Genomic DNA, 13,335 nt, shown 5'->3' on the forward strand with positions numbered 1-13,335 from the left:
AACCCTCTCACACAGAGAGTCTGATTCACGTCAGTGCAAAGGAAAGCAAGTTCATCGACACTGGCATCAGGTCAGATGTTGGGTAGTTGGGTCAGATTCATATACTGGAGGCGATGAAGTTTAAAAATAACTAGAATGTCCAAGTATATAGAACATTGAGAGGGAAAAAAAAAGAGGCAGGCTCACATATTTATTTGAGTTGGGGCCCATTTATTTTGCTTATTCTTGTGATTCCTGGGTGAGAAAATGTGGGAAAATCAGCAGAAGGGACCACACGCACAGAGCAGGTACTTACTCACAGCCAAAACCAGGCTAAGGTTAAGAGTCGTGTTGGTTTACGTGCCCTGCTGCCACATAAAATGATGGTGGCGCAGTGGCTGAGAGTCCGCCTGCCGGTGCAGGGGACACGGGTTCGTGCCCTGGTCCGGGAAGGTCCCACATGCCGTGGAGCGGCTGGGCCCGTGAGCCATGGCCGCTGAGCCTCTGCGTCCGGAGCCTGTGCTCCGCAACGGGAGAGGCCACAGCAGTGAGAGGCCGCGTATCGCAAAAAAAAAAAAAAAAAATGATTCAAAGAAGTGATGTGGACACATTCATCTGAAGCTTCCCTCAGCCTATCAATTATTCAATCACTCTCTCTCATTCACTTTTGAGGTTTCAGAAAGTGAAGCTTAACTTCCTATGAATAAGGCAACTGTTTGATCCTTAGGCTCTGCAAGGGCTGGATGACTGCCAAAACATTTCTCAAAACTTACACTAAAACAAGAAGCAAACACGATAAAAATGAGCCCAGACTGACAAGGATTTATGCAGTTAAATACCATTATCCGGGACTCTGAGTGGGCAGCGCTCTGGAGTCGTGGTTCATTTTTCAGAATTAAGCTGGGCTTTTCCCCATGTGTCAGATCCCGCCCCGCTTCATCCTACTGTCTGTGAAAAGTCCCAAAGAGGCAGCCGTGGGGACATGGCCCACACTGTGCCCGATATAAGCAAGGGCTGCCGGAAAAGGAAGCCAGATTTCTTTCAAGCAGGAAGAGCTTTCTTTTAAGCTGGAATCTGAAAATTCCAGAGGGAATGAAAGGTCAAGGGAGGAATGAATGGAGGGGGAGAGAGTCATGGCTAGTGAGGAGCTGGAGAGGCAACAGTGAAAGGGGAGGGACGACGGGGGCGGAAGAAGAGGAGAGACCAAAAGGAACCGCAGACCAAGTGAAGGAGCGTGAGTCTGAAGCAGCCACCACAGCTCATCAGTGCTGACCACGACCTAGGACGGGTCACACGGGCCACATTCGTCCCATCCCCTTATGTCTGTCCTCCACAAAGGCTTTTTGTAGGATCTAAAATTTTTATCCATCAAATCTCTTATCTCCTTCTCACATAAATAGGTCTACAGTGGAAAACAACATCCATATGACTTTTTTAAAAAGTTGAAGTATAGTTGATTTACAATGTTGTGTTAATTTCTGCTATACAGCAAAATGATTTGGTCATACATAAATATTTTTTCATATTCTTTTTCATTATGATTTATTATAGGATACTGAACATAGTTCCCTGTGCTACACAGCAGGGCCTTGTTGTTTATCTATTTTATATATAGTAATTTATATCTAGTAATCCCCAAATCCTAATTAATCCCTCCCCCACCCCCTTTCCCCTTTGGTAACCATAAGTTTGTTTTCTATGTCTGTTTCTGTTCTGTAAATAAGTTCATTTGTGTCATATTTTAGATTCCACATATAAGCAATATCATATGGTATTTCTTTCTCTTTCTGACTTACTTCACTTAGAATGATAATCACTAGGCCCATCCACGTTCCTGCAAATGGCATTATTTCATTCTTTTTTTATAGCTGAGTAATATTTCATGTTATACACACACACACACACACACACACACACGCCACATCTTCTTTATCCATTCATCTGTAAACGGACATTTAGGTTGCTTCCATGTCTTGGCTATCATAAACAGTGCTGCTATGAACACTGGGGTGCACGTATCTTTTCGAATTAGAGTTTTCTCTAGATACATGTCCAGGAGTGGGACTGCTGGATCATATGGCAACTCTACTTTTAGTTTTTTAATATATGACTTTTCAAAACAACTAAGTTTAACATTTTCACTTCGGCCACTATCTGAATAACAAATATTTAAGGTGTTTCCATCTCTCTACTAATCATGTAAAGTTTTAACATTTTAAATTTCAAAACAGCGACAGCGGCTTCATCATCAGTCTCACGCCATGAGGAGTGCAAAGGGACTGCTGAAAAGGCGCTCTACTACTGAGCCTTCAAGGGCCACCCCAGCCCCCCTGCCGCCTCCCAGTCCTCTCCCCATTCCATTCCTCTCAACCCCCAGCCTGGGCATCGGCATCCTTAGCCATTCCATGAACCCGCACCCTTGGCTCTCCACTCAGCAGACATCCAGGATCTCAGCGCTTCTCACCACCACTGCTGCTGTGCTACTCCATCCCCAGTCTCGGGCCTGGACTCTCACAACAGCCCCCAAAGCCCACGCTTGACCCAGCAGCCAGAGGGCCCAACTGCTCAGAAGCTGCTCACGCTGCTCGTGCAGAGCAAACAGCAAGGCCCTGAACACAGGTCCACAGGCCACCCTGACCGGCCCCCCACCTCTCCTACCGCTCTCCCCTCAGACACATTCCTGCCTATTTCTCGAACATTCCATTCCAGGCTTGCTTTCACCTTAGGGCCCCCGACCTCCAAAAGGCTCGCCTCCTCCCTTCTCTAAGGTCTCTGCTCCAAGGGTGCTAAATGGTGCTCACCAGGCGTTCCCGAGCCTCCTTACGAAAGACAGCCCCCTACCCAGTTCATCCTCATCCTCGCTGCCCTACTGTTTTCCCCAGCCCATGTCTCACCCCTTGACATACACTGATTTACAGACGGTCTCCCCTCGTGAGGTGGGGCCTTGTGTTCCCCTTGATGGCTCCTAACACAGCACCTGGCACATAATAAGCCTTAGACAGATACTGCCGAAAAATGAAAGAGCAGGATCAGGAAAGCCATACAGTTTCTAAACAGTCTTCCTTAGCGTGGTTTTAAATACAGGCAAGGAATTTACAATCAATCGATATGTGTATCAGTGCCAGCGCTCATCTTAATCTCGTTCAACCTAAATGGCAAATGTCAAGCGGTGACATTCCTACTGAAGACTCTATTTGCAAAAGCACCAGAAATCTCTCAGTCTTTTACAGCAATTCCTTTCCAAAGTTACAAGATGGGGGATGTAGCTTCATGAGAACTCTGTCTGCTGGGATGAAATCCACGGGTTTGAAAAATCTGTATTTGTGGATACACTTCTGTCTCCCCACCTTCTTTAACGGGCCACACTGACAGAATGAATATGAAAGATCCACTGTATTTATTTAATCGAGTCCCCGCTTCCTGCTCTTGACTACTGTCCTTCAGCAGGTTAGGGACCCTGCCAGCCTATACAATAAAAACGGGGTAGCAGCCCCACTCTAGGTTGGGTACCAACTAGTTTTAAAATGAATGTGTCTTAATACCGGGAGGTATCAAAAGCTAGCTTGCACCCAAAACAAACCAACCAACCCAAACTAATTTTTTTAAAGAGCAACTATTAACTTTTTTCCCTCTTTCCATGACACCTGGGAAAATCTTTCCCATTATCTACAGAACCAGTGCTTACTAAAATCAAGTCTTTCCATACAGTTATGAGGCTTCAAGGCTCCCTCCCTTGACTGACAGACGCCATGGACAGCCTGCATCCACGACTGGACCTTGGGAGAACAGCGAGAGGCAAGCCCCCGACGCCCCGGACCCGAGGCAGACCCCGCGCCTTGCCCCCTACCCACGGCCCCGCCAAGACCCGAGGCAAAGCATCCCTCACCCACCACCCCCGCAAGCTCACCACTTCGTCCTCGGTCCAGCTCTTCTCAATCAGCTTGGGCACAGGCTTCTTTACCAGGCGCTGCAGGGCTTTGCCAGCATCATAACCGCTTTCATGGAGCTAAAACAATAACAACAACTTTAGTTGCTAACTGCACCAAATAACAGAACTGAGAACAAATCAATAAAGGGGCGGACCCTGCATTTACTCTAACAAGAGAGTCATGAGAGGAGCATACAAGACTCAGAGCCATTTTAGCCAGCATGATAATTCATTCTTATCCAACCACCCGCCCCCCCCAAATTCAGCTGTTCTGCGAAAGGGAAACAGGTAAGGCAGAGAACATTCTGGCAGTAATAGAAACAGGATTAAGAGTAACAATGACATTTATTAAACATCTGGCCTGGGCTATTGCTAAGTACATTCCATTAACTCATTACCATTCTTAATCCTATGAGGAAGGTCTTCTCTCACCTAATCTTACGGGGTAGGAACTATCGTCACCCATTTTACGTATGAGGAGACTGAGGCATGGAAAGGTTAAGTAAAGGTGCTCAACATACTAGCTAGTAGGTGGTGGGGCAAGACTCAAACCCAGCCAGCGTGACCGCTACTCTTGTCCCATTTTCCCCAAAGAGACCTAAAGACAAGCTTGATCATGTTCTATCCCATTAGCATTTCTTGTCTTTCAACTGTAGTAATTTCGCTAAGAAAAAGTTCAAGTACCTAATTATGTAACAGTATACTAACTTTTCAGTACATATACATGAAGATGCTGGTTTATCTACATGGTCCTTTTAGGAACAGACTTCTCTCTGGTCAAAGCTATTGAACTTTTTTTTCACTCTATATCCTTTTCAACCCTGGGCAGTGCCTGGCACCCCTGAACCCTCTCTATCTTGCAAAGATATGCCTGCCTTGGCTCCTGTGACCCTCTCCACTTCTGGTTCCTAAGTCTCAACCAGCAGACCATGAAGAGAAATAGCAGGTAGAAAAATCCACTTGCTCAGTCGACCTCCCCAAACTACGGCTGTCCCTTCAAATTTCACTGGGAATCCGCCGTTCCTTTACAAATCTATTTCTCTGACACAAGCATCTGTTTTGGCTAAGACCTGTATCTCCAGTACCTAACACAGTCTGTGGCATAAGGTGATACACAGAAATACTTCTTAAGTTAGTAAAGGCCTTCAACTATTGTCCTTAGGTAGTCTCAGCCCAAATCTAAATCTCAGTGTCTTCAAATTCATTAAGCCTGATGTTGGCTGAGTACCTATTATGTTCCAGGCCACACAGCAGACCCTGGGGATATACAGCAGTGAACAAAAATGCCCTCATGTAATGGACATTCTGATCTTTTCACCAGTGCTTCAATCCCTTATTTGAACAATTCACCAGCTTTTGCTGAATCCCCAGTACAAATACAGTACAAACCTTATTAACTGGTAAGTCACAGTTTTTATTTCCAGAAACTCACAAACTAGTGGGGATGTGCTGTGGGGATACAACACATACAAGATAAAAAGTTCTAGCAGGTTATAGAACTATCACCTAAGTGTAGGCCAGGAGCTACAGACTCAACCGAAGGAGACAGCCCTGTGCTCCCCTCCTCAACAGAAGACTTTCAAGGAGAACCTACAGATTGCCTTCCTGGCAACTGCTGTAGCCCCAGGGCTGGGCATATAGTAAGCCTGTGATAAATATTTGTGTGTATGGATGGATGGATGAATAAACAAATAAATAAAAGTTTGAGACATACACATCAAGTCTCTCTTCTAATCATTTAACTGCTATTGGAAGGGATTATCACAAATACCCACTTTCATTGCTCGTTCAGCAAAACAATAAGTTATTAAAAATTAAAATTTCCCGAGTTAGTCTCCCACTTTACAGGACCCCAGTTTAAGTCCAGACTATCCAAGGAAGTACAGGCTACAAGTTAATTATTAAGTCAACTACCTTAAAACAAAACGAAACACCTGTAACAATGATCAGTGCTGAATCCTGCTTTTGGGGGTGGTAGAGTGTGGGTGTGGGCGACTGTTATTTGTGTGGGGTATATGTAATGCATACAAATGCTAGATACTAACTTACATATTTTTATGACATTCATCATTAGACTATTTTAAAAATAAAATAGTATATATAAATATTATACTAAATAAACAAAATACTATACTAAAATACTAGAATGTGCAAATGTTTGAAAACCGTCCAGTTTGGCCTCCTTACAGAAGTATATAAAATAAAGTTAGCATTTCATACTTCGCCTGATACCCAGAACAAGCAGGTATTTGCCAAGTTCTATAATATAATGAGGATCTGTAATGAGAGCTTAACAGCATGGGTCAGAACTGAATAAAACGAAAAATTATACAGCTATTTAATTTTTTTAAAAAGCACACGTTAGTGACACTCTGAAATCAATTCAAGTTGATCAAATCATAAATTCTTAATAAAAAGCTCATGGCAAATTAACGACATTTTATAAGAGGTCATTATAGTAAATGGGGTAATTATAAGGAGAGCGATGAAAAACTACGGACTTTGGAGCCAGATCATCTGGATTTGAATTCTAGCTCTTCTACTTACTAGGTGTGTGACCTTGGGCAAATTACTTATCCTCTTTGGTCCTCAATTTTGTCATCTTTTAAAATGAGTATAATAATAACATCTACCTCTTAGGGCTATTGTGAGGACAACATTAGAAAATACATGTAAAATTGCTTAGAACGGTACCTGGCACATAGTATGCTAAATGAGTGTTAGCTATTTATTTTTAAAAGGAAAGAGGAAAAAAATGAAGGAAGCAGTCTCTACTCAATTTTCATTAATTTTCTAGATTAAAGAGTAGCCTTTTCAGAGACAGAAAAAAAAATTGTGAAACCATAAACAAAATCACTTATGTTTCACATAATTACTCACGTTAATAATTAATGAAATTTGATTAAAACTCTGGTACAGGACACAGAAAAAATGTAAACCTTATATGGCTGATAACAGGAAATTACTCACAAGAACACAAGGCTCATTCCAAAAGTGAACAAGTGAATGAAGTTAAGTCATTAATCCCTATGACATTCCTGCCTTTTGGTGAACCAAGGAGAGCTTTAAATGAGCTGGAAGAAATGTTTTGAGTGACTTGCTGAACTTGTGGTCGTTTGGTTTACTGGAGAGGGCTAGCTCCTGCTTGCACGATGCCCCCAGTCAAATTTCTAGTGAGGTGCTTAGTAGAGAAAGACGTTTCCCCAAAACATATCCCAGCATTCACACTTCCTTTACAAACCTTTATTTCAGATCATACTTTCCCCTGAAAAAGCTGTTGCGATGTATGGGGCAACCTAAATAACGGGTAACTCCCTCCTCTCATTTGGTCCACTGTCAGCCTGTCCCCTTAAAATATTCCTCTTCCTGACCTTTCCGTGCTCTGAACTCCATAAATACCCAGAGTGTCTACCTCTCTCACCCCTATACAAAAACACATTTGAAAAGTAAACGGTGTGGGATTATTTGCCAACAGTGACAAATACTGACTGAGCAAACGAGGTTAGGGTGTTACTGTGCTGTTATCGATAAGTCATAAACGCCAGGACAAAGTTCTGCTCTGGCACACCCCCTTGCCAGGAAACCCAAAGGAACCTTTCCAAACAGTTGCCTTCTTAATGGTACGAACACTCACTCCCACTTTCCAGGAATCTTGTCTGAGAAATTCTGAGAGCGTTACATCTTTAAAGAAATACTTCAATTACATTTACTGAAGATATATTTCTAACATATTAATAGTTGTTACAGCCCATATTGCTTCTTTTGTTGATTATCATTCGAGCAGTTTGGGAAAACTCCTGGGAGTTCAGGATATCCTTCATTCCTTCCACAAATATTTATTGAGAGCTAAACTGTGCCAGACACTGTTCGGGGTGCTAGGGATGAACAGAGCTGGGAGTAACACAGGTGACGCACCTCAGAAATGCTGGCCTGAGAATCAGTTTAAAGTACTGTTCTAGTGTGACACATCTCTCTAAATGTCGCATCCAACTCTAGGGTCCTAATGGGTTGAGTTGTTGGGTTCCACCTCCTTCCTTCACATATCATATCATGCACAAGAAAGCACTTCTTAAAAAGGGTTTGTTTTCTAGATGATTATGAAGATTTTCTTTCTTCAGACTGGGGCCAAAATAATGTTTGAGCTGGAGCTTAACTGATTGTTTCAACTGTATTCCTCATGTAAATTAGAGTTGGTAAGTTTACCAAAATACTGGCTATCTCAAATCTCTACAAATTGTCACTGAAAATATTCCCCTCTAATACCATGTCAAGCTCTGAAGAATTGGGACGATCTCAACCAGTGAAAAACATGTGCGTTTCAAATTTTAAACACCTGATTGCAATCACACAGATACATCAATATAGGAAATTCAGTGCAGGCTTCCCAATATTGCTAAGGTAAAAGGTTCTTCATTGTGAATAAGATTTTCTACCGTTACCCTAGAGAAGATTTTTCAAAGGAATTGCAATGGAGACCCTCAAATGTCTTACAGCTTCACTTTGTAGTCTTAGAAGAGCAATTAAAACAAGATAAGTAAACCTTTCTGTCCATTTTGCAGCCAAGCCCGGGTGGGAAAATCTGGGATTAAATGCAATTTTAATGTATAGAGGAATGAACCATTTTGGAGCTACTGGGTAAAGATCACTGCAAAAAGCAGGAACCAAGATAAAGCATCTTTACTCAATCAGCTTCCAATCTTCACAAGCTACTGGTAAGAGAATTTAGATCTTACACTATCACCACTACCTGCCAGCCACTAAAGCAGGAAGTCATTCCGCAGAAACCACCGTTTTCAAATTCATCATCACAGGGCCTGTGTGTGCATGTGCATGCGTGCGTGCACGTGTGTGTGTTTAATCCGATGATCAGGGAAGCATGCACTTGTAAATCTGCCGCTTCCACATCACCGAACTGCAAGTCTGCACTTATGCACAAGTAAAAGCCATCTTCCCCTAAACCGCGGGTCAGTATCTGGGGGATCTGATAACAAAATGGCGATTTTTCACCAATCCACTAGCCCTTTAAAAGTGACTCCACTGTGGAACTACCCCTGCTTTGCTGTCTTCCAGCAGCCCGGCATCTGGTTCCCCACACTTACTCCACAGAATCCTCAGGTTGCGCTCTTCCCTTCGATTTTGGTTTGTTCATTGTGAAGGAGTCCAGGGTGGCTCATCCTCCTTAGGTGTCCACCCTCCTCAGCCACGCCTTCTGGTGCCCTGAGACCCAGTGGGACGTCCCAGCCCTGGAGGCAGGCAGCTCCCACCACATTCTCTGCCTTCCTTCCATTCATTCCACAAAGAGTTCCTGAGCAACTCCGAATGCTACACACGGTTCCGCCTAAGATGGCCCAAGTATACCAGCAGGGTGGACCTGGTTGGGGGGGATGGTTCTGAAAACAATGGCAGCTTCTGTGCAACAAACTCCTAGTTTGGTTCTGCTCGACAAAGGAACTGCAACACTGAATCACACAGAGCCAAGGACACCAGCGCCCTCTGTAACTGGACACAGCTGGCTGTTGCATAAACATCTCAATGACCCAAAGATTCCAGGTGCTCAGCAGCCCCCTCTGCACGAACCGCTCCACAGTCAAGGCCTTCTGGAGCCTCGAGAACACAGCTCAGAGCCTGCGCCGGGGGACAGACTCCTATTAAGCAGCTTCGTCACAAACCAGCCGAGTTGAGGTTTTCCTCTGTCAAATGGGCCTGACAACACCAGCCCTCAGCTGTGTCAAAGGACGATGAAAAGCCAGAAATGATACACTGTGACAAGATACCCCAAAATGCCAAACAACCATAAACTGTCCAGTGGTATCATGACGGGGAGTAATGTTTTAGGGACACGGCTCTTACCCGAGACTCTTCAAACACCCGGACGTTCAAGGTGCCCACCGTGCTAGGGACTATGTAACCTCAAGTGTCCTGTGACAGCCCCTGACCTCTCTGTGATTAGCAGGAAGAAAGGGTCAGGCCACAAGAAGAAAAACACATTTCTGCAAAACTGCCCAAGTTAAACCTGCTACTCTCACTCAGCCTGGCAAATCATCCCCTGCTTATTACTTTCTGTGATTTAATATATATAAGTGCTTTATTGGCAAGCTTCTCGAAAGAATAAATAATACTTAATGACTGCCTACAGTTTAATTAACTCATGATTGAACTTCTCATGGACTGCTATAAACATTAAATTATATCCTTCCTCAAAGCTGCCATGGATGGAATTCTTGTTTCAAGCTTTAACTCTCCTGCCTAAACAATTCTGAAATTTCAGCAAATCTGTATATTGGACAGGGAGGTGAGAGAATCAACCTTAATGCCTGGTTATAAAGTGTGTTATTTTACAGAGCAAGGACGAGGTCTTAATTTAAATAAGATCGAAAATGTGCACATGTCCGAACACCTCATTTATATTACAGCAATCATTAAACGTCGCTGGATCTGGGGCAGTCTTATTAGCATAAACTCCACGTATTACCACAAGGTTTCAAGTTTCTACTCAGGCTTTTCATCTGAGCTGCCATTTTCTGTCTGCGTGATGTTGCAAATAAATTTTCCTCTTGGCACGGCTCAGCTGTCAGGCACCTCTGTTCTATAATGAACCCATGAATTACATCTCTTGCTCTGTCATCCCTGGTCTCACACATCAAAATATTGTTCTTCAATTGTAATTTATAACTTAATTTAAATGTCCCTTTTACTGTGACCTTTTTAGATCAAATGGCATTGCATCTGGCAGCTTCTACTACACTAAAGTATCCTTTTGCAGTTGCAGCCCTTATAATAACTGGAGAAAAAGCCTACCTGAGTTAGATTGCATTCATGCTAAATATTAAATAATTGCAGTCCATTAAAGATAATATTAGATTTCAAAGTCTTTTGCTCTGCAAAATACATTATTTACAATAAACTGCCAAAATAACTTAGGGGAAAAAAAGTGGAATTTGGAAAAGTTCTTAAAATCCTTTATGTAGTTTTAATTATTTCAATTATTTCTCACTAACATGAGAGAAATCTTGCTGAAATCTAAGACACAACTTAAAAAGTTTTTTATCATAATCTGTAATTCACAAATGCCTATATATATTTTCAATCATTCCTCCATCACCAATGACCTAGTACCAAGCTCAAAATATGATACATGTATACATTTAAAAACCAGAGTTAAGACTAAAAGCACAATGTTTATTTTTGTTTGGCTACTGTCACTCCAATTAATGCTATTTAAGCACTGGAGAGGATAAATTTCTCTAAATACTCCTATGGGCATACATTTTAGAGATCATGGTTAAGACAGAATTTAACCGCTGAGAGTAAGGGCTGAGGGAAAGATTCAGTTAATTTTCAGAAGGAAATACATTGTCGCTGGACCAACCCTCCCCCTCCAACACTCTCTGAATAAGTACAATGTTCCAGGAATTATGCCAGACCCTGGGGTCACAAAGGAGAAGGGAGGAGGGAACCAACATTTCTTGAGTATTGCATGTACTAGGAACTTACTAGGTCATTATGATTTCATCATCCCTCACACCACTCTTTTGTGGCAAGAGTACTAAAAATGAGGAAACAAAACTGAGAGGTTCAGTGTCTTGCTCGGGGCCACTTCTCTAGAAAGCAGCATAGCGAGGATTCTAACATAAGCCCAATTTCTAGGAAGTCTGAGACTCAGCCCCTGCCCCAAACATCTACACTGGAGCAGCTTAGAACCGGCGATCTGGTGGGAGCAATGGGCTCGGGGGCTCCTCCAGCCACAGGGAGACAGCAAGCTCAAGGTCTTTTCTTAACCTGGGGCTGGGTGGGTAGGCAGGAGGAGGAAACGAGCAGCTCAGAGAAGAGGAAACACACACACATAAACAAAATAATGAAATAAATGTATGATAAAAACACAAAAGTGTCAGTGACTGCGGTGATATCTGCTCTGCTGAAAAACCAAGATGACTCCACAGAGCAGATGTGAAAAATCAACAGAGCAATATGATTAACCGTGCCTACACTTAGTGAAGGGCAACGACCAAATTAAAAGCACCAACTCCAGGAGCAAGTGGAAGCAGGCAGTGCTAGGTCCAGATAACACCGCACTTTCAACCGAGCTTCCCACGGCTGATACAGCATTGTATCATTTCTCATTCACAGTTAATTCTCGCACAATATTGTAACCAGAAATCAACAGGTCACCACCTCCTGGCTACAGTGTTTTTGAAGGTATTTTAAGCACACAGAACAGGAGCCTCAACCACAGGGTGATTAGAAAGTAAACACCAAATGCTGGCACTTCAGCTGAGGGCAGTATGTTTTCAAAATACAGAACAAACCAAACTCAACGTCTTGGCCATTTCTGACCATCTGCCTACTGTCTTTACGAACACAAACACCTGGAAAGGAGAAGCTGAAGAGTTCCTGGGCCAAAGACACAGGTTTGGGAGTTTCGCAGAGGTGAAATCTCAACAGGACAGGGTTCCTGGCTTTGATTCAAACACTTGTTCTGCCACCAGTTGTGTGACAGAAAACAACTTAAATATTTTTCTAAACCTCAGTATTCTTGGCTGCAGAAAGGAAGAATACAGAACCTATTCTGAAGGACTGTTTAGGATGAACTAAGGTACGTGGTAATCACTGAGCATGACTCCTGGAGAAGGAAATATTCCATTAAGGAGAGCCGACTAAAAAGGGGTGGGGGTTTCCCTGGTGGCGCAGTGGTTGAGAGTCCGCCTGCCGATGCAGGGGACACGGGTTCGTGCCCCGGTCCGGGAAGATCCCACATGCCGCGGAGCGGCTGGGCCCGTGAGCCATGGCTGCTGAGCCTGCGCGTCCGGAGCCTGTGCTCCGCAACGGGAGAGGCCACAGCAGTGAGAGGCCTGCGTACCGCAACAAATAAATAAATAAAATAAAATAAAGTAAAAAGGGATGGGACGGGATGACCGTCACGGGAAATAGCACTGGTGGTAAGCAAAGTGAATCAGCTTTCGAGCGCCACAGGAATGAACTTTACTCTCCAGTACTTACAACACAGGATGACAGACAGGATTCAGAAGGGAAATAACAGAGAACCTGGTGACTGTTGCGAATCTCAGGAGCAAGTTACCAGGCTGCACTGGAGGAGCAGCAGCCTGGGCAAAGGACCTGGAGGCCCCTGCTCTGTGTAGCACTGTGGCCCCTGGATTCTTCATCTGTAACAGAGGGGCTGAAGAAGGTCTTTTTTGGAACTTCCCAGTTTTTAACATTCTTTCTCTTTATAGACGTTTCTTAAAGGTGAAATTCTAAATAGTCTTAAAAAACAAATAAATGTAAAGAATATTATACAGTCTTTTAGAAAAATAAACAAACAATATAGCCACTGAACAATACAGCCAAACTGCCCAGGCCAAACACTGACTAGCTGCTGCAGAGGCTTCACTTACACCTTAGGGATTAAGGTTAGTGTTAATTTTCAGGCC

The 13,335-nt window shown here is 43.3% G+C and overlaps 1 protein-coding gene across 4 annotated transcripts in view; it reads right to left on the reverse strand.

Moving 5' to 3' along the window:
* Positions 1-13,335, reverse strand: part of RERE (arginine-glutamic acid dipeptide repeats) — a 426,753-nt gene that overhangs the window by 93,555 nt on the left and 319,863 nt on the right. For all 4 annotated transcript variants that reach the window (XM_060013632.2, XM_060013629.2, XM_060013619.2 and 1 more), the window contains one exon: positions 3,887-3,985. In XM_060013632.2, the coding sequence (XP_059869615.1) occupies positions 3,887-3,985 (99 nt within the window). The remainder of the gene's footprint in view (positions 1-3,886; positions 3,986-13,335) is intronic.

This window comes from Delphinus delphis, chromosome 1 (assembly GCF_949987515.2).
Source record: "Delphinus delphis chromosome 1, mDelDel1.2, whole genome shotgun sequence".
NCBI lineage: Eukaryota > Metazoa > Chordata > Mammalia > Artiodactyla > Delphinidae > Delphinus > Delphinus delphis.